The sequence below is a fragment of the Egretta garzetta genome, unplaced genomic scaffold (assembly GCF_000687185.1).
Source record: "Egretta garzetta isolate BGI_Z169 unplaced genomic scaffold, ASM68718v1 scaffold256, whole genome shotgun sequence".
Lineage (NCBI taxonomy): Eukaryota > Metazoa > Chordata > Aves > Pelecaniformes > Ardeidae > Egretta > Egretta garzetta.
Genome location: NW_009260073.1, coordinates 1,722,079 through 1,743,300, shown reverse-complemented (window position 1 = coordinate 1,743,300; position 21,222 = coordinate 1,722,079). Strand labels below are relative to the sequence as shown.

At 43.7% G+C, this 21,222-nt stretch overlaps 1 protein-coding gene across 1 annotated transcript in view; it reads left to right on the top strand.

Moving 5' to 3' along the window:
* LIMCH1 (LIM and calponin homology domains 1) overlaps positions 1 to 1,953 on the top strand; it is a 113,157-nt gene extending 111,204 nt beyond the window's left edge. The window contains exon 34 of the mRNA XM_035896755.1: positions 1,928 to 1,953. Coding sequence (XP_035752648.1) covers positions 1,928 to 1,953 — 26 coding nt within the window. The remainder of the gene's footprint in view (positions 1 to 1,927) is intronic.
* Positions 1,954 to 21,222: the final 19,269 nt, after the last annotated feature.

Here is a 21,222-nt window from a genome sequence, read left to right as displayed (position 1 = left end):
GAATGTCCTTCCTAGTCCTGGACTTCTGTGACTGGTACCAAATTGCTAGAGCATTTCAGCTACACCCTGATGTCACCAGTGATATGAGACAGGCAGTGCTCACACTGGCTTTCTACTTTGTGGACACAGAAAAAAAAAGGGGGAGTAATTGTTGCCTTCCTGATACATATTACTGTTCAGTATATTCGCTGCCTACAGTCCTAACTGATAAGTGGAGATAGAGAGTTCTTCTCACTTCCTATTTCCCTTCTTCTCTCTCAAAAGCAGTGGCTGTAGAAATCCAGGAGTAGGAAAGGTACCCATCTATCTTTGCCAGCAGAATAGATTTTCTTTTCTGTTTCAGGAGAGAGATATTTCCCCATCGGCAGAGCTAGAGGGTGCTATTGTATAACCATTTGGTTGCTGATTTTTTTAACATTCTGCTAGGAAATGTTAGCAACTTTTTATTATTATTTATTTAACTTCACACATTTAGAAATAGTTTTTCCCCTTCAGGCTTGATACTATAAACCTTCCTCATGTGGATGAGGTCCTGCCCCTCAAAATGCACTTTTGCACATCCATCTTTACACAAAAAAAAAGAGAGGAAGGTGATAAAAGTCATATTTTCCTTTTCTTCTTAATCTTTTTTGCTTAAATAAAAATTGAGGTCCCTTAAGGATAGATGAAAGCTCAAATAAATTATTTATCAGCTTATATGCTGTAGAAATCACCCCCTCCATCATCATTTCTACAGCAGCAGTGCTAGAAAATGCAGTACAGAGCTGCGTACAGTGTTCCGTGCAGTAAGGTTTTGCAGTTGTGCATGCCTAGCACAACGGTAACCAGGTCCACAACAGAGGGAATAGGTTTGGAGGAGATGTGTGGCTCCTGAAGAATAATAATGGGAAGGCTTTGTCTTTTTTCCTACAAATAGTTTCTTCCTGCAGTGTCCTCATGCAAAAACTCAGAATCTGAGTTAGCTGAATTTAAGTTATGCTGGTTCTTGTTGACAGTTTCAAAGGGACTGATTTTGGTAGAACTGCAGATACGGTCAGTTGCTCATTTTTAACTGGAATTTGATGGATTCCCCATCTGAAATTAAGAGCAAACTGGTGCAGTGTTAGTGTTTTGCCTTTCAGTTCTGGGAAGTCTGATGCTAAATATAAAATCAGTTGCCTGATTGCACAGCTCGTGCCTTCCTACCCCTATGGCTACATCTGAAAACCTGCGCAGAACTAACCAGTTTTTTGAGATGTTTATGGACATCTCAGTGAAATATTTTGGCTGCCAGAAGCTTATTTGAAACCGTGGCTGTTTTAAAATAAATCTTCAAAAACCTTAAGAGAGAAAAACATTGAAGATTATGTAGTCTTCCAGGGTCCAAAATATTTCTGTTTTTCAAATAAAAGTGGACGGAGTTTTATTGGTAGGTTATTTCTCTACAACAAAATCTCACAAAGAAGGGAACTCAGTATTCAGTATCAAACACCAGGAACAGTTACAGGTTCGTGAGTGTCGAAGTCAAAGGCAAGAAGTAAATTCATGAGATGCCCTGTACGGTCAGATAACACAAGGGCTCTGTATTACCACGTAACACAAACCAGGCACAGCTAAAGATGACTCGTCAGTCCTTTGTTTTACTATTTTGCCACTGCAGAGCCTGAAATTAAATATCCTCACAAGTACTTTCAGAGTAAAGTGACATAAAAGTGCAGGCAGAATGCATTTGTCCATATGGCACAGGAAATATGTTTCCACTGGAGTTATGCTGAAGCCTTGTTAGCAGTTAGAGCCCCAGCTTTGCAGGAAGAAAGAGAAGCAGGGCACAAATGATACGTATTTCCAGATGCAGTTTTCTGAATTGTAGAGATCATATGAGGAAAAGCCTACATATGTTTGTTAAAATTTGACAACTAACGACTTGCTTTCGTTTTGTTTTACCCAGCTGCTGGACAGCCAACTACATTGTGATATGACTTTCAGTCCTAATAACCTTCAAGAAGGAACTCTCTTCTCATTTTATCGGCTGCCTCCAGACAATCACTTGTAAGAGCTTGAAACCATGGACATCATGGCTCTCATTTCATTTTGAAAAACTCATAAAAACGCTGCACCTGCTCCTTTAAAATGCAATACGTTGGGTTTTTTCCCTTTCTTAAGAAATTTGCAAAATATGTATGACCGAGTTTGGGAAGGCAAAGCCTAAATGCTATATAAAAAAAATATCCCACCTTTCAGGTATGTTTATGATTTCCAGTCTGTTACCTTGTTCTTTCGAAAGTAATAATAAGAAAATAAACATGCAATAAAGCTGTTTTGTTTTAATATTTCTAGGAATTAAAAAGTTTAAGTTTACAGAACCCTTATAGAATATGCCAACTTGAGCTGAGAATTAATTTTAAGATAGTATCTAATCAGTGTATTTGAAAAACTAAACGTCACAGCACGACCTCTCTGTTATAACTGAAGCTATAACTTTTTTTATACAGAGACTAGTTTGATAATACATCCTGTAATTCTGAAGCATTTTGTGTTTATATTACCTTCAGTGGAGGGTAGGAGTTATACAAATAAATTATTGCACCTTTAGTGATAGGATTTTTTTTTTTGTTTGTGTACCTCAAGTAATGTTCATGACTATAGCTTAATATTCTCTCCAATAAAGATTTCTTCATTAAACCTAAAGACTGTATACCATTAACGACGGCGAGATTCCCATTAGGAGCAACGCTTCTCACTAGGCTCAGCAGTCCGACTCGTTACGGAACTTGATGAAAGGTGATGTGGGGGAGAGGCGGCTGAGTGGGCGGACGCAGCTGAGTGGTGCGTCTCCCAGCTGCGGTTTGATGCTAGCCCGAAGCTTTTCTCTTGGGCGTGTAACTTGCCCATTGATGGTCTGAGCTGGTTTGAGATCTGCCCCTTTCACGTGCAGACATTACGGTCGATTGCAGTCTCATGCGGAGGAAACGTGTGGTTTGGGTGCCCTCCAGAGCAGGGAATTAAAACAGCCTGTGTTCCTCCGTACAATACACACCCCAATAAACTCAGCAAAACCCGGGGAGTGTGGAAGGCGGGCAGGGAGGAGGCTGGCAGCTGCAGGCAAAAAAACTTTAACTTGCCTGTGTTTGGGCCAGTTTTCCTTTGTGCTTTTTGATTAAGCACGTGCTCTTTACAGAAGCGATCCAGCAGCTCGTTGAAACAGTGGTCAGAGCTGTGTCACTTTATCTACAATACACAGACAAGGTTAGGGGATGTGTTGCAGTTGTGAAATAGCCTAGCGCTTTTTGGTAAACAGTTATTGGAAATATCCCATTTTAGCAGTTCACAATGCAACCTAAAACAAAGGAAAAAAAATCTACTTGCTCTGCCTTAAAACCGAGATAAAACTGAATTAATAGAGATTTATTTTATCTGTGTGCACATCCATTGTCTTTTGATGCATTGGTAAATGGAAATGAAGTGGTCATTAGGGAAGCAATAATTTTGAGCTGGTCTATAGGTAGCAACTATTTATTTAAACACTAGACGGTTGCTTGCATGTGAGTTGCATACCCATGCAAAACTGCGTGTCATTGAAAACCTGCGTACGATGTTGTCATTGGAGGACACCGTGACTATCTGCTGGGAAGTTACGTGTTACGTCCTTAAAATTGTGCCTTAGAAAATGCAAAACTGTTGCACACAGTCAACAATGACTTATGGATGCAATAAATCCAAAAAGCTGAAGTCCTTTGTGGACTTCACCTGGGGAATATTTTTTAAAAAAATAAAATCAGAAAAAAAAAAAAAAGTTTTGGAAATAAAAGTGATGTCCAATATTTTGATTAACCCATCTGCATGATTTACTGTTAAAGGGTTTTGATAACCAGGGTTGCTTACATGCTTTGCATGTGATCATCGTAACGTTTTCCCGCAAATAGCGCATAACACAAGAATTCAAGAAGCGGGTTTTGTAACTGACGTTGTGCATCTGTGTAATTCCATGCGCTGCGTTAAGGATATGTCGATATGTGATGTCTGGGCCTGGTTTTTTAAACGAGCTCATGCATGCTTGTGCATCTGTTTGGTGTGAGTCACTGACACCGCCTCACCCAGGTGGTAGAGTTTAGGTGTGCAGATTGCTCCCCAAGTGTATGAAAGGGTTGGTGGTTGTCACAGAAGTTCCCCCCGCTGCTCGTTCACGCAGGGGTAGCGGTGGGGACTAAAACGCCTGGGTGAGGGGCGGGCTGGGGGCACGCATCGCGCTGCAGACGCACCGCTGGATCTCTGAAGCTGCTTAGAAATTGATCCCAGTGTCTATCAATTAAGTCTCATATCTGCATGTTTTAGTCAAGTTTGCTTGTATGTACAGCAAAATGAAGCGGCTTTCTCAGGCGGCGATTTTTTTCCCCCCTCATGAACATCTATTCACCAGCACAGGATAATCTTCAACGGTTTTCTAAATTGTACTTGCCAACAGATTATGTTTGATTTTATATTTCCTTCGGAGTCTTACATGGCAAATTCAGGCTAAGATCTTTTTTTTTCTCAGTTTAAGCACATAAATATGATACGTTTCTTATCAGGAACTTCGAGCGCAGAAAAAAAATAATGCTTTACTACAGTTGAACTACAATGTAAATGTGTTGCAAAAAATGATTTATTATTGCTAAGCAAGTACAATGTATGTAATGGGTTTTAGATGTTGCAGAATTTATTTAGCCTCTTACTACTTCAGAGAACCTGAACGGGTGTCATAAGCCATCTGTATTTCACAACCCCATTTTCCCTGGTGTATTTTTTCCTTGCTCTTGCTACGTAGTGTTAATGACACAGTACATCTGTAGTTCTCGGTGAATGTCCTAAAGGTTGGTGAACCAGAAGGGGACCATCCTTACCTGCATGTCCATTCAAGGACAAGGATTGCTGTCCTAGCTGGGGCTAATGTTGAATACCAATTATGCTAATATTTTCTTTATTTTATTTATTCTAAAATGCCTCTGGAAATTAGGAAAACTTGTCTAAAATGCAACAGCTTTTATAGTACATGTATGTTTATAAATAAAATGTTGATTACCCTTGGTGGTGTTGATTTTACTTATTACAACTAATTTCTCCTACCGCATGCAATGCGTCTGTGAAACTGGGTTGCAGAGTGTGTGCATCCCCCTGCTAAAGGCTTCTGCTTGATCGGGGTAGGCTGAACCAAGCTGTATTGCTGACAATACTGGTACTGGTCGACAGCCAGCTGAATATGAGCCAGCAGTGTGCCCAGGTGGCCAGGGCAGCCAACAGCATCCCGGCTTGTATCAGGAATAGTGTGGCCAGCAGGAGCAGGGAAGTGATCATGCCCCTGTACACAGCGCTGGTGAGGACGCACATCAAATGCTGGCCTCAGTTTTTGGCTCCTCACTACAGGAAAGATGTTCTGTTGCTGAAACATGTCCAGAAGAGAGCAACAAAGCTGGTGAGGGGTCTGGAGCACAAGTCCTGTGAGGAGCAGCTGAGGGAACTGGGACTGTTTAGCCTGGAGAAGAGGAGGCTAAGGGGGGACCATATCGCCCTCTACAACTGCGTGACAGGAGGCTGTAGGGAGGTGGGGGTCGGCCTCTTCTCCCTGGTAACGGGCGATAGGACAAAGGGGAACGGCCTCAAGTTGCACCAGGGGAGGTTTAGATTGGACATTAGAAAGAATTTTTTCCCCGAAAGTGTTGTTAAGCATTGGAACAGGCTGCCCAGGGAAGTGGTTGAGTCCCCATCCCTGGAGGTATTTAAAAGACGGGCAGACGAGGTGCTTAGGGAGATGGTTTAGTGGTGGGATGACAGGGTTAGGTTAACGGTTGGACTTGATGATCTTAAAGGTCTTTTCCAACCTAAACGATTCTATGATTAGAATCTGAGTTAGTATCTGAGATGAGACAATAAAAAAGGCGCACCTGAGATGGGGCCATACCCCGTGGATTGCTGCTGTAAGCTGTATTTCCAAGAGCACGTGTGGCTGTCACAGTAGAAGAGGAGCAGAGGTGGCTTTCTATGAGTTGAATCCAAAGTCCTCAGCAGATACTTAACTGATGTCAATGGACCGTGGTTCAGATTTCGACTCAGTAAAGCACTTTATGTACTGCAAAAGCTAAATATCTGCTTGGTTAATTCCGTTTCTGCATAGCAAAGATCCTTGAGTTTGTGCTTAGTTATGCATGTGCTCCAGTGTCACTGATTCTTGAGTCTCTGCCAGTAACCAGCAAAAAGTTCTCACAAAACTTTAAACTAACAACTGCCCCTTTTTTCTTTTTAATTGGGTCTTCAGTGGATGACGGGTTTGGTTTTGTGCCAGAAGAGCATCTTGGCTGTTCGATGAGTCAAGGGGAAGTACTGGCAATTTAATTTTTTGAAAGCAGATTTTTATCCTGGTGCCTTAATGGAAATGGTAGTGGTCTTATGTTATTTCTGCGTGTACATCTCTGGATGGAGGGCCAGGGTTGCTGTGTGGTGGAAGAGGTACGCTGGGGTACCCGTGCCGTGTCGGTGGGAAGAGCTCACTGCCGCTGGAGGTTGCTCTGGGGCTGGGTTCAGACGCTCCATGCCAAGGTTGCTGGGCACCCAGACAGGCGCGGGTTTGGTGACTGAGTTACCCTTACAAACCAAGTAAAATGGTGGAAATCCTGCTGTGATTTTTAGTATTGTTATTATTTTCTGGTGAATGTGACCTGGCAGCTCTGACCCGACCAGAGCTGTTTACTATCCTAAAAGTGCACTAACAGAGGTGCACTCCACCAGCACTGATTTAATGCCAAAATAATTCCATAAACCTTATAAAAGGGGAGTTGTGCACCTTTGTGAGTAGCAAAGGCTTCCAGGAGGGCCCCGAGGGAGACCACCCCGCTAACAGGGCCTCGGCGCGCCCGGGGAGAGGACGGCGGCTTGCCGAGCAGTGGAACAAAACTGGGGGCATATGGAAGAAATGGGGGGTAGTGTGGGGAGAGGAGGGGGCTGCAACAGCTGAGGCTCAGACACCGGGGCAGGGGATACCCAGTGCAAAGGGGGATGCGTGCCAGGTCCCCGGGAGCTCTCTGCCCCCTGTCTAGCTGTGACTGCCTCTGTCCCTCCCCTTGCTCCCGTCGCAGCCAGGCGGGACAAAGGCTCCGTTTCCTCCTCCGTGCCCTCGCTCGGGGGTCCAGCCGACCCCCTTCGGTTCGCTGTTTGTTTTCTCTCTTTAGCAAGTGTTTTGGCGCAGATGATCAGCGAACACGGCCAGGTGCGGGTAGCTGCTGGAGGCTCTGGGCACAGGTAACGAACAGCAGCAGCTTGCTCATCTCATGAGTATCGATCCCTATCCAGATGACTCTGCTGGGGGATAGTTAAAAGCAGGCAGCTGCCACTTTGTTTAGAAAATTAGCTTTAGGTACAGTTCTTGCTGCCCAATTTAGCAAAGGTTTGGTCTCAGATGGATCCCCTTCCTGCTAATGGGAAGCTGGTTAAGTATTTACTCAATAAACTTTGCGGAGGGGGGGCTTACCCTACTTTCCTCCCCCCCTTGTCTCTGGTCTCCTGAGGAAAGGTTGTGTAACCGGGGAACAAGATGACAAAATGCTCATTTTCAGAGACACATCTGCGGTGAAAATCCGAAGGCGTTGTGGACAGTGGAAGCGAGCAGATGACCACCGCTTGGCTGGAAAAAAAAGAAAAGATGCCAGAAAAATCTATCTCCTGTAGAGGCACAGAGGACTCCTGTATACCTCTAAAAGCCTCCGGTAGGAATGTAATTTCATCTGAATTCCCCGATAAGGGGAAATGACTAAACTGGAAGCCGCTCAAGTTTTGCAAGCAATAAGAGCCCAAAACAAGAGATAGAAAGTACAGGGTGGGCTGTGACCCTTCTCACGGTACCATGTGGGGTTGGTATTTGGGGGGTTGGAGGGGCAAGTGGTGTCATCTGCTTTCTTGTTCATCTTTGTCATAAAACATAGCATGAGTTAAGCGTGCAGGAGGGATGCTTACCCCTCCGCAAGGCTATAGCTGCTGCTCTGCAGACCTTACTGAATACCCCGTACTCTGCAGGAGTAGCTACTATTGGAGCTCTTCTCCCCAAAGCATATGGGGTTTTAAGCCACTCCGGAGAAAAAAAAAAATAAATCCATTGTTTAAGACAAACTCATGAGTCGCTGTTAACTCCTTTGTAGAGTCCGTCTGCTTCACTGCACATGATACACTGCAAATTCTCTTAGCCAATGCATATTTTTTTTCTAAGCAGTTAACCTGCTGCTGAAAACACGCTGAAGCCAGTCATGTGGGTCTAGAAACTAAACCAAAATTAACAGAAGTTCAAATTTTTCCTTGAAGTAACAGAATTTATCAAACAGAAAGAAGAAAACAAGATTATAAAAATCCCTTTTGTCTGTCCCCTCTGGTTATAGACAACAGGCTACCCCAATGACAACCACAGGAACTGAGACGTGCCATCCGCATCTCTGGGAACTACCTGGTAGCTTCCTGTGTTGAGGGGTCAGAGCAGAGCGTTAGGAGCTGTGGGACAGAAAATGTCTCAGATGGTCATGTCAAACCTTTTCTGGCAGAAAAGGTAAGCACCAGTATCTGACAGCAAATGGTGTTTATTCTGTAACACACAACGTAGCTCCCAGAAGTAATCTTTTGCCTAGTCCCTGGTTTGCAGCTGCTCACCAGAACATATTTTCCATACAGTACACCCAGCTTCTGACACATTTCTTGTGGGAGGGCGAAGAGTCTCTCTGGCAAGATTGCATCTCAGGTGTGTGACGCCCCATGGGAAACCCTGCTGCTCGCCACAGTATGCTCGGACTTTGAGACCCTCCTAGGGAATTTTGCATGGCCCTAAATGTAGTTACCTACTTCTGATGCCTATACCTCCTGCAAGGACTGGTTCCGTTAGCCTTTCAGCAGTTTAAGGAGCTTGCAAAAAAAAAAAAAAAAATCATAAAAATAACCAAGCTGTGTTTTCAGGGCATTCACAAATGTGCATTACTGGAAAACAGGATGATTTGGTCTGTATTCCCAGAAACAAAATCACCAGTGCAACAGATATTAGCCAGTCATGTTATTCCTGTATCATAGAATGATAGAATGTTTTGGGTTGGAAGGGACCCCTAGAGGTCATCTAGCCCAACCCCGCTGCAGTGAGCAGGGACACCGCTAACTAGATCAGGTTGCTCAGAGCCCCGTCCAACCTGGCCTTGAATGTTTCCAGGGATGGGGCCTCCACTACCTCTCTGGGCAACCCGTTCCAGTGTTTCACTACCCTTCCAGTGTTTCACTACCCTATAGGTTCGACAGGGTAAACTATGACAGTTAACATTTTCTGCAAATGAGAAAATTTCCTGTATTCGATCCTAGCTGAGAGAGTACTAAAATACATCTTGGAGAAGACTTTCACCACAGAGTAAAATTATGTGCCTGTACCTGGCACCTGAGGATGGGATGCCATGCCCCAGCATGGTACGACACTTAAAATTGCTGTGTCTCGAAGCATCCTCAATAGTTTAAAAGACCTACATTGATATGAATGCGCACCTTTATGGAATATGTGCTTGGAAGGAGCCCCCTCATGTGCTAATGGGGGTAAAAAGGTTACAAACATAGCAGGAAGGTCTCACAAACGGAGTCATCAAATCTTTTCCAGCTCAGAAAATGAATAGGATGTACCAGGCAAATGAGCTGCTTCTGAAACAACTTCTGCGTTAATGGTAATGCCAGACCTGCTCTTCCAGGGACCTGGATTCCGGGTGCTGGTGATGGATCCCCCTCTTCTCTGTGGCCAAGTGCTCTTTGATTGCCTTTGGGGTGGGCCATAGACCACTGTGAAAGTGCACAAGTCCGAGGGGGTGGCGTTGCGCTAATCCTCCCGTTCCTCAGTGTGTCCCCGTCACTCAGATTGGAGGTGTCACCACCAAATGCACTTTCCTGGGACGACGTCTGAACACTGCCATGTGAGAAAGAAGTGGTTGTTTTTCCAAAGGATATTAAATGTAACGGGGTTTTTTTTTTAGACTAATCACAAACTTTTCTTGGGAAAAAATGAATTATGGTGAGTAACTCGGCAGCTGTATGGTCTATTAACTAATACTAATGTACTGAAGTAGACTGGATTTCAGCACAGGCTTTCTGTGTTGGACTTTGTGCTACTATAAAGTCTTAATTTAAAGCTTTTCCTGATTGACACATGATGATAACACTCAGATCATCACCAGCCTGAGGGTGAAACTGAGCTCTCTGAACTGTTTTCATGGACTGGCTTTTTGGAGGCTTTTTTTTTTAAATATTTAGATTGGTTCATATTTGACGTAGCTTTTTGGTGCCCTTCCTGGATCCATGGGTTTATTCTGGAGCAGCTCTTGGGCAGAGGGCAGTGCTCATGGTGTGCCTGTCCCCTGGACACTCAGGGAGCCCGGCTGGGGGAGAGCCTCACGCTGAAGCCATGCCACGCCTGCAAACCCTCTTCACCCAGCCACATCCCAGTCAGGCTTTAGATAATTTAAGCATGAAGCATCAGGGCTGTGAAATGCATTCAGCCCTCTTGTTTTAAGAATTCAAAGGTCTTAGGCTGAGTTTGAAATTTAGGGATAAATGAACAGCACTTACATAAAGAAGCCAGTTAACACTTAACACGTATCTTACCAGTAGCCCTAAATGTATTTTGCAGCTTGTTCTTAGTTTGGAAAAGGTAGGATGACACTGAAAAGGGAACTATGACAAAGTGTGCTGTTAACAGATATGATTACAAGTCTGTTCCAACAGACCAAGGCTGAATTTTGAAATTAATTTGTACCCTCACAAAAGCACTTTCAAACACTTATACTGGGATGGAACCTATGTGTTTGGCATGCATACGCATGCCGGCGGCAGGGCTGGGAGGCAGCGGCGGAGGCAAAGTCAGCCAGTCCCCACTCTCATCCGTTTGCCTCAGCCAACGCTGTTATCTCTCAGAGCATTTCTTACGGCTACACATGGGCACACAGCAGTTGAAAAGCCATTATCTGCTTTATAGGTAGTGACTAATGTGCTTTTGCCCACAGCAATGTGAAAATACATGGGAAGGTTTTGCTGCAGAATCTGCTCTATTCACCTCGAAGAAAAGTAGCTGCATTTTTCAAACCCGTTTATAGGAAAAGAGGTCTTCATTTCTTGCAAACCTTTGCTGGTAGTTTTATTCTTATATTTCTCCTGGAACTGTTGGCTAGTATTTTTATATCCTTCTGTGCTTAGCAAGTAGCCAATTTTAAGGGTTTTTTTCACTGAGTAGTGTAAAAGAATATTTCACTTGACTGGGTGACCACAGTCAAGCATAAGTGCATGTGGTTTGATAATCAAAACCAGAAGTAACTTTCAACAAAAATCATGACAGCTGACCTTTTTGCCTGCGGTAGCAAAGCCCATCTACCATGATGTTCTGCAATACTGGGGCCAGGCGTGTCCCCGACTGGTAACAACACACAGAGGCTTTCCCTAAGTGAACCAAAATCGTGGCAGCTAACAACTGATGCCTCTGCCACCCTGTCTTCTATACAGAAGAGGACAGTGCCTGTAGTTTCATTTGCAAGGCTTGCCTTGTTAAATTGACTTTGCAGACGATGGACTTCTGAGAAAACTTTGGGTAAACTGAAGATGGAGGAGTTCAGGTGGCTGCACCGCCCTCGCCACGATGCACTTCAGTGCGGGGGGCGAAGGGGAAGGTAGAAGCTCGTGACGGGCACAAGCTGCAAGTCTTCTGTGTAGCTGGGTTTACATCTGGGAAAAAAGCCTGGGTGACTATGTGCAGCGACATTTACAGCTATTGCACTTCTTTATGGACTGTTCAAATTTATGTCGGCGGTACATTAACTTCAAAGCCGTATTTTTTCACACAGGGCTGTGTGTTAAGTAGATAAAATAATCGAGCAAGGTATAGATGCGGATAAACAGTTTATGATGGAATACCATCGCTCAGTACTTGGCTTTCTCAATGTCTCTTCATCTTGAATGGTTAAAATCTGCTTACGGCGTAAATACAATTAAACACATGAATACATTTCTCTTTGCTGCTTCAAGGCTTTTCGAGCATCCTCTGTACCTGAAGCAGCATGTGGCTATTTTCACACACTTCCAGTTGCCAACAACCCTCACACGTTGTTAACCCGGGAGCTGAAGGCTTTACGCTGTACTGAGTAAGCTTTGGCGTAAAAAGTAATCAACTTTAGCTCCTACCAGCTACAGGCAAGGTAAAATGAAGAACACGAATAAATCGTCAGATGCAGAAGAGTCGCGATAAATACCATCCGGCAACTGCGTGCCTGTGACGGAAGAATGATTTCAGCAAGGAGCAAGCTCTCGAAGGGTAAATGGGGGAGGTACAGCCCAGCCTGGCTCAGGGCCCCCCGCTCCTTTCTCTGCTCTGGATTGCTGTCACCGTCTGCTGCAGACACTTTCATTTTTTCCCTCAGATGCCAGGGATTCTGCTTTTTAGCCAGAAATTCTTCAGAGTTGATCTATACAGCATTTCTCAGCTGCTTGCTGTCCACTTGCAGTTAGAAAGAAGGGCTGTAAATGAACACCATCACTGCCCAGTAGGCTTTGGAAAGGTGGGTGCAAACAGTCCCCCCTCGCAGAAACAGGGAAATAATAAGATGGTTGAAGCAGCCCAAGTGTGGCAAAGCTACCTGCGTGCTGCACTAAGCAGCTTTATTAAATCCTCGTGGCTAGCGAGGCAAATGTAAGAAGACGTATTTCTCCACAGGCTGCCATAGTACTTTTCATCATGGAAAGGAAATAAATTCTACCATACCATCTCAATTTTGTTTACAGTTTTAAGGCAAGATATCTTTCTTTTGACAGTACCGAGCTGCAGCTTGAATACAAATATCAGTTACTTCCTTTGTACTGTGGTAATGTAAAATAGTTTGGACACGGCTTTGAATCATTGTGAACGCCACAAAACCTGAGCACCCAACGTCAAGGACTTGGAAACGGCTGGATTTTTGAGGCTACCTGATAGCAATCCCCAGATAATCAGGCATCTTTCTTTAGTAAGCCTCGAGTCAGGTGCCCAGAGCCACTGGTCTGGTGTAAAAGCATAGGTACCTAGGCTTGGGTTTTCAGGTTTTCAACTATTTTCTGTTTTTCAACTATATGTCAAGTAGCACAAGCAGAAAAGGGGGGCTGGAGTCAGTGGGGTACTTCTTGGACCACACACTTAATCACCAGTGCTTACAGAGCCTGTCATCACCAGAAAACAGTAAAGCACTTTGCAATCGTTAGATGAATAAGATTTAAAAACACTGCTGTGAGGCAGAAAAAATATTATTATATATCTATTTCCAAATGGATAAATGGGACACAGAAACTAATTTGTCCACAGAAAGAATGTCTTCACTAGTGAATTTAATTTAGGCTATAAACTGGCAGTAAAGATGCGAGAAACCCAGTGTAGATGACACAAAACACCGAACAAAATCAACCAAAAAAATAAAATAAAATAACAAAAGGTGGCTATAGCATAGTGACTGCGGGGCTCAGAAGGACGTGGCTATCCGGGTGCTGCGGTCAAAGTCAGCAGAGCAAGGAGCCCATCAGGAGTGGAGTCGGGTTGTCTAGCAAGGCAGCAGCCGAAGCGGCAGCACGCTCTGCGCCGCCTCGGCCAGGCTGCCAGGGGCGGCCAGCATCCCCGGCCAGCCCGCAGTTGTTCAGCGTGCAGACCTCTTGCGTTAAACCATGACAGCAGATCATTTCCTACGCCCGGAGCTGAGCCAGGCAAGCTGAAGCCTTCTGGTTAAACGCCCTTTTGAGAGGAAGACATGGCAAAAGGTGCTCCCTTTCTGGGAGAAAGGAGGTTTGAACGCTGTAAGCAAAACGTTTTCGCGAGCGATGCCTGCTGCCAGCGAGGCAGGCACGGGTGGGTTATTTCTCTGGTCGTCTCTACGGGCTGAGCTTAGCTAGGTGATGCTAGCTTGGCTTCCGGTGTCTCACCGATGGAGAAGGGGAGCTGGAAACACCCTCGCTGCTGTTCCCACAGCTGTAGCTTCTGCACGGAGAATAACAGACATCTTATCTTAGCAAAATAAATGTAAAAAAAATCTAAAAATCAATTTACTGGGAGGAGATGTGAAGAAAAGGTTTTTCACCAAGTTTTGATGCCAAACCGTCTTCTCCAGTTAATTATTTGATTACTCAACCAAACGGTCTGCATAGTGCTTATTCTTTGCCGGTGGTTATGCTACGTAATGTGCCTGTCGGGATGCTGGGACATGCCAGGATACATTCATTCAGGACAAGCCACATGCATGTGGCTCTCAAGGGCTGCCTCTGAGAGCAGATGTTTGTGGTCATCTATTATTTCTCATGCGCGTTTGGCAGGGCTTTGTGATGTGAAGTGTCACCTCATGTACTCCTCACATGACAAAACGTGATTTCCCAGGAAAATGATGGCTCACACAAGGTTGGGGCTGGCCTGTAGATGAAACAAATGGTCCTGCTGGCTCGGCGGTGACCTTGAGTGCCCAGGAAGGAGCCTGACCTAACTGCTGGCGAGAAGCAGCCCAAAGCTAGGCTGGGCCAGAAGGAGAACGTGGCATCTAAAAGCTTTCTGCATTAACCATCAGACCAGCTCATCCAAAACAAATATTGTAAGAATAAACTGCATAGATGCTACCCATATTCTGCACCAAGAGTTTAATGTATGTTGCAAAAACAAAATTAAAAAAAAAAAAAATCCACTCCTTCCTTTGGAGTGTGGCAGAGATTGCACGACATTTCTGGACTGAGCTTATTGACAGATGAGGACATTAAATGGTTAAAAGGATCCTTTCGTCTCAGTGAATCCTCCACTAGAAGAAAATAAACAAACAAGGAAAAATCATCCAGATTGTGCTCCTACTTTGAGTCGTGACAAGTGTTGTGACGGTGACTGCTGCCACCCAGCTAAAGGACTGAGGCACTTTGTAAATCAAATTTCAAGTAAAGAGATTGGTTTGCGAAACCTCCTCGGCATGGAGTCACAAGCTGTCAGAGTGTATTAGCATTATGTTACTGGAGTAAAAAGCAAAACAAATTAAGGTGTTTAACAGCTGAAATCTGAAACAAAATTGTGTTTAATGCCGAAAATCTTGTTAACATATTTTCAGGCTTCCCTTTCCCCAGATATTAAATCTCAGTGTGTGTTTGCAAGCATCTTTTTATCACACATAGAAACCTACTGTGAGAGAGTAAGAGCTATACACGACATATGGCAAAGAAGGGTATTTCACCCTGAAAGCAAGAGCCTGTTCGGCATTGCCACAGCACACAGCGGCACTTGGGAAGATTTTAAGGACCAGGGGACAAACGCAGCTGGAATTGCCCGTGTGTCCGTGGTGACAGAAAGCATTGCACCGACCGCAACGGGCCCAACCTGAAGATTACACATGTTCTAACATTTAATGTGAGGGGTACTTTGAACTCCCAAACTGTTTTTTCTTTCCTATTGGCTCCCACAATGAAAGAACCATTAAGGGTTTTAGTGATCTTCCAAGGCTCTGCTTCCAGCAGAAAATTGGCTGCTTCTCCTTGGACACAAGACCAATTTTTAATTGAATTTTGAGAGATGATGGATGTTGTACTTTATTCCAAGTCTATATGCTAAATTAACAAGGCTGTCTGCTTAGTTTCCTCTTTTGAAACCGCATTGAGATGAGTTTCTGCTAATTCTCTTACACAGGGCATTAGACATGTGAACCGAGTCCTTATTCAAGAGCTGAAATAATAGACATTTTTGCCAAGGTTATTACTTGGGATAATAAATTGGAGCTGTGAGGCAGCAACAATAATTTGCTTTCTGGAAAAGACTTACCAGCTGAATTATTTCAAATGGAATAATACTAAACATACCATTTATTTTCACCAAATTATTTAAAAATTATTAGTTAACACTTGGACTGAAAAGTCCATCTTGGAGCAGGGATTGTTCATTAATTCTGCACGTTTAGCATTTGTTTTTTCCACACACTCCCTCCGGTCACTTCACAGATAGCAGAAAGTCCCTCAGGAGCACACCAGACTACGGAATATATTTAGCCTGAATTAGGTTTCTCTATCCAGCTCTTTACATGCTCATGGATGCCACTGATAAGTTAAACATTCGTTGTTGTGAAACACAGAATCAAAAAAAAATGCCACAAAAGTAGCTGTTTTTCTTAACTCTGGCCCCCGCAGTAATATTTGCATGTTACTGCACGTGAAGAAGATGCCTCACAGAGGTGGCAATTTAGAAGCCTTCCCAAATGTCTCCATTGGGAAGGCAATTTGGAGTGAAATTTTGGGCTGAACATAGAAAATTTGAAAGCAAAATTCTGACCAACGTGGGTAAAACCAGGCACTGGCTCTATTAAGCGTAAGTATAGCTGTCTGCCACTAGAAGCTGGGTCGTTTCTTGAAAATGTTGGGGTAGGCACAAAGGAGGTCACCTTCTTGCAGGACAAGGGATGGCATTACTCAAAGAGCCTACAGCTAGGAACCACTTTGCACGTATGCTTATTTTTTCCAAATGGGAACATGTAAAAGCAATCGTGTGTGTAATTTTAAAGTGGCTCAGGATAGCAGTAACAGTCTTAATAGTTTCCTTTTGGCAGCACAGGCCTAAGCTGACTTTTTTACCTTTCAAGGGGTAAGATGGATTTCAGATGGGTTGAACAAGCTGGCCACATGGACCGGGGGTTGTACTTAATTTCTCACAGAATTGTGGTTTTCCACTGGAAAACAAAATGTAATGTGCAAATACAGCTGCCAGTTTCTTCGTCAAGAGGAGGTCAAAAACAGAGGTGGTGTTTCTCCACTAGTAAAAGCAACAGGCTGCGAGAGTGTGGTTTAAATAGCTGAGTAATTTAAACACAGGATTAATAGAATAATGTAACGCGTTCAGCGTAACTGAATAATGTCCTTCCCACAGGTGACACAGCGTGGAAAAGCACAGTCAGGTCTTTATCCAGATGTGATTATGCTTCCAAACAGTAGCCTATTAAATAAAATAGTAATAAAATGCCAATTCTTTCTCATAGCCCTGCATTTCAAATATACTTCTGTCCTAACCTGCGTCAGGCACCACTCTCATCCCACTCCTGCCTTGCACGGAGGCCACCAAAGATTTTTCTTTCCCTTTTGTTAATGTTTTGTGCTACAGCAGAATGACTCAGGACCAGCTCTAATTATGGCTGTAGCCCAAGTGATCCTGCAGAGCATATCATTAGATCCCAGGAGAAGCTAATGGCTTATCTGTTTTGTGTAATTGTTCGAATCTTCTTTTCCATCAGTTTTCCATCCGTGACATATCATTTGTTTGAGTTGTATGCTGCTGAGACAACTATCCAGCCCCTTCACAAAAAAAAAAAAAACCCAAACCAACTTATACTGTGGCAACCAAATAAGGAATCTTTTGAAGCTATTTTTTTAGAACATGAAATTGGTGTGGGTTTTGAAATAGTGTATCCTCACAGAGCTGCACTGATTAACGGTATCTGATATGTTTTTATAGCTACTGTTTGTCTAACTCAGTGATGCAAGAGATTAAGGGATTTGTGCCCCCTGACATAGAACACTTATTTCTCAACCCTCTTGCAGGCAGCCATGGAAAGCAGGCAAGAACTTTCGTATCTTTGTTCAACAGCCAGCAGCGTGGTTAATACCAAGTCTGTTAAACTCACAAATACCAGTTTAATGATGCTGAATGGGCAAATAGAAGTGCCTCCACTAAAAGCAAATTTTTCTTTCGCAGATCCTTGAAGCACAAGGCGGTGGCTCTGTCAGCGGTGCCAGTTTGTCAGCATCAATGGGGACACGGGGGCATTTTGAGACCCATCACGGCAGCCCTATGAACTGCACGGCAGTTTGGTGGCAGGGTGGAAAGGGGGAGCCCAGGTGCTCACGGAAAGGGGAACCAAACGGCTTTCAGGAGGAAAAATTTTTTGGGGACAATGCATAACCTCCACAAGCAAACAAGTGACAAACAACAGCAGATTTGGTGCACTTTCCGCTCTGTGTTGGGCATCCCCTGGAGCCTCACAGCCATTTCTGGGGGGGTGGAACCCATGGTTGCTATGAGAGAAAAAGTAGTTATGATGGAGGGGGATAAATTGCATTTCTAGCACACTTGTCCCCAAGAAAAAAATCAATACGTTTCAAAGGACACATGTCTCAGCTTTTACCTCTGTGCAGAAAAATTGGGGAGGCATATCAGGATGAGGTGGGAAAATATGACTCCCCCTTGGATGCCAGGATACTTCCAGCTGAAATCCGTGTTCTGTTCGGCCTGAAACTGCCACGCTGAAGGAGCCTGAGGTCTATGTGACTCTCTGCTGTCCTCTTCAGAAAACACATCCCTGCTGGCTAATTTATCACTGGGAAGAAAAGGAGACCACGCAATCCCAAGTGCTCTGGGAAATGCAAAAGAAATACACAGACAAGGGGTTTTGAGACCACACTTAAAGACTGCAGAGAGGTTTCGGCGCACCCTGGGTTCAGTGGGATGGCAGCCCCCTTGGTACACAGAGCAGCTGTAGGTCCAGAAAAAAAAGCCTCATCCATTTGCGTGTGTTCACAAGGCTCTTCATGCTTCATTTCATAGTTGCATTTCAGAGCACATTGTGCCTTTTGTTGGGTTGGATTTTAATCCTCTGCCGTGGTTTAGCCCTAGCTGGCAACTCAGCCCCACCCAGCCGCTCACTCACTCCCGCCCGGAGGGATGGGGGAGAGAATCAGAAAGGTAAAAGTGAGAAAACTCACGGGCTGAGATAAAGACAGTTTAACAGGGAAAGAAAAAGCCACATGTGCAAGCAAAGCAAAGCAAGGAATTCATTCCCTGCTTCCCATGGGCAGGCAGGTGCTCAGCCATCTCCAGGAAAGCAGGGCTCCATCACGCATAACGGTGACTTGGGAAGAAAAATGCCATCACTCCGAATGTCCCCCTCTTCCTTCTTCTTCCCCCAGCTTGATGTGCTAGCATGACATCATAGGGTCTGGAATAGCCCTTTGGCCAGCTGGGGTCAGCTGTCCCTGCTGTGTCCCCTCCCAGCTTCTTGTACACCCAGCAGAGCTGAGAGATGAGAAGTCCTTGCCTAGTGTAAGCACTACTTAGCAACAACTAAAACATCAGGGTGTTATCAACATTCTTCTAGTACTGAACCCAAACCACAGCACTGTGCAAGCGCTATGAAGAAAATCAACTCTATCCCAGCCAAAACCAGGACATCTTCGTTTACCGGCAACGCTGGGGTGTATTGCCATTTGGGAGTATTTGCCCCCAGACCTTAACGGATTTGTCTTCTTCTTTAAAATTATAAATTAAGGTGATCGTACCCACTACAGCCATTTTCATTCCTTTACGGGAGCAGCAAGGTCAACACAGAGCTCCTCAGCTCTTCAACCGTACCAACAGTTTTCCTGTAGCCAAGCCTGAGAGCGAAGGAGCGGTGATCTCAGCACTGGCAAGGAATTAGCTCTGTAATCTAATAGGGTTTCTTTTTCCATTTCTAAATAATGGGATTCTATGAGATCAAACTGTAGTCTCGTCTTAATGATAATTTATTATACAGCATATCTGAATTTTGCCTTTTATAAATCACGGCGAATTACAATGTCCAGTTATGTAATTGAATCTTCTCTTGTATCGTTAATATTTTTCATTGTTTAGAGAACCCCCTTTTTGTTCAGAACTCACAGGTAACTGGGTTTAGGAATTACAGCAGTTTTTTTAATGTGCCTAAGTGATTAAATATTTTCATTTTTATTACTTTTAGATATTTTGTAAACATTTATAAAAAGTAACATGCTTCAAAAGTATTTTAAGCTTATGAGGTTTTGTACAAATGATTCTGGACAATTCTGAAGACAAATCTGGCCATAAATTTATGTATATATCCCAAAATTTCAGAAAAAAGAAGTTCTATTTCATGATCTTTGAAAGGAAATAATTAAGGATAATTAATTCCCTCATGGGCATTTAAATGTAATAGTGGAATGCACCAGTGAAAGTATTGATCAATGAAAGTAATCGGTAATAGTAGGAAAAATTAAGCACTTTTGCAGATGTGTTTGACTTCAGTTGTGGAACATACTTCGGCCAGGATTGGAGCTGACCCTGTGAATGCAACATAGGTGAAGTTCAACTACTTTATGAAAATCATCCAACTCCTGGATGATTACCCAAAATGTTTCCACCAAAAAAGATGATGAAGAAATGTAAATGAGGCGAATTTGGGAGACCATGCTTTCATTTGCTATCAGAATATAGAAACATAGCGAGCCAAGTGAGTGAAGTACCCTCTAAAACTTGTGATCCACAGACTGTAAACCCATTTCTGGATTTGACCAGCAGCAGGTGACTTAGAAGAACACACAAGAAATCTTGGGGGGGGGGGGGGGGGGAGGGGGCAGAATTTGTTCAATGGTTCATCTTCAATAAGTAGTGGTTGGCTTGCACCCCAAAATGGGTGGGCTTATATCAGAAACCTCTCAGAATCATTTATTAACCCAGACTGTACTGGCTGGATATTCTTACTTAAGAGCTCTTCTTTTCTTTTTGCAGAATTTAGTTAAAATCTTGACCTCAACAAAATCTTGTGGCAATGAGTTTCAGTTCGATCGCCTGGTGATTGGAAGCATCTCCCTTTACCAGTTCTGAACTTGCTAAGGCAGGGATCAAATGATCACGCTGTTACATGCCATCTTACTTTTTTTTCCTCCGAACCAACATTAGGAGACAGTGTGAATGATGAAGTCACTGAAAGGTGAGATTAAAGGAGTAAAAACCAAAAGTGTCTAATTTAACTTCTCCGGTCTCATCAGTATTTTAGTATTCATATATGCATAATGTTATACAGTACAGCACACCTCCTTGTAAATACAAATAACTTTTCTGCCTCTCTTGAATGATATGTGCCCTCGATCATTCTTGCCACCTTTCTCTGAATGCCACCAGATTTGATAGCAAATCAGCCCAGAGATATTTTAGGAGTGCTACCTTTCCAGTGGGAATTGAGTAAGATGGGAGTGAAGGAGATGTCCACCTAGCGCATCCTCTTTCTCTGTGGCAGGACAAAACTGCCCACACTGTGTTTCTCTAACTTTTTGTCTCCATAGAGATATTCCTAGTGATAACTAGATCTGCGGGTTTAAGGCATCGCCTTTCTAAAACAGGCCGTCACATAATGTGTTACGAGTGCACGCAGTAGCAGTAGCTACGGTTTTAACCATGGCTCTTTCTTCCAGTTGTAAAGAGACTTTGTTATT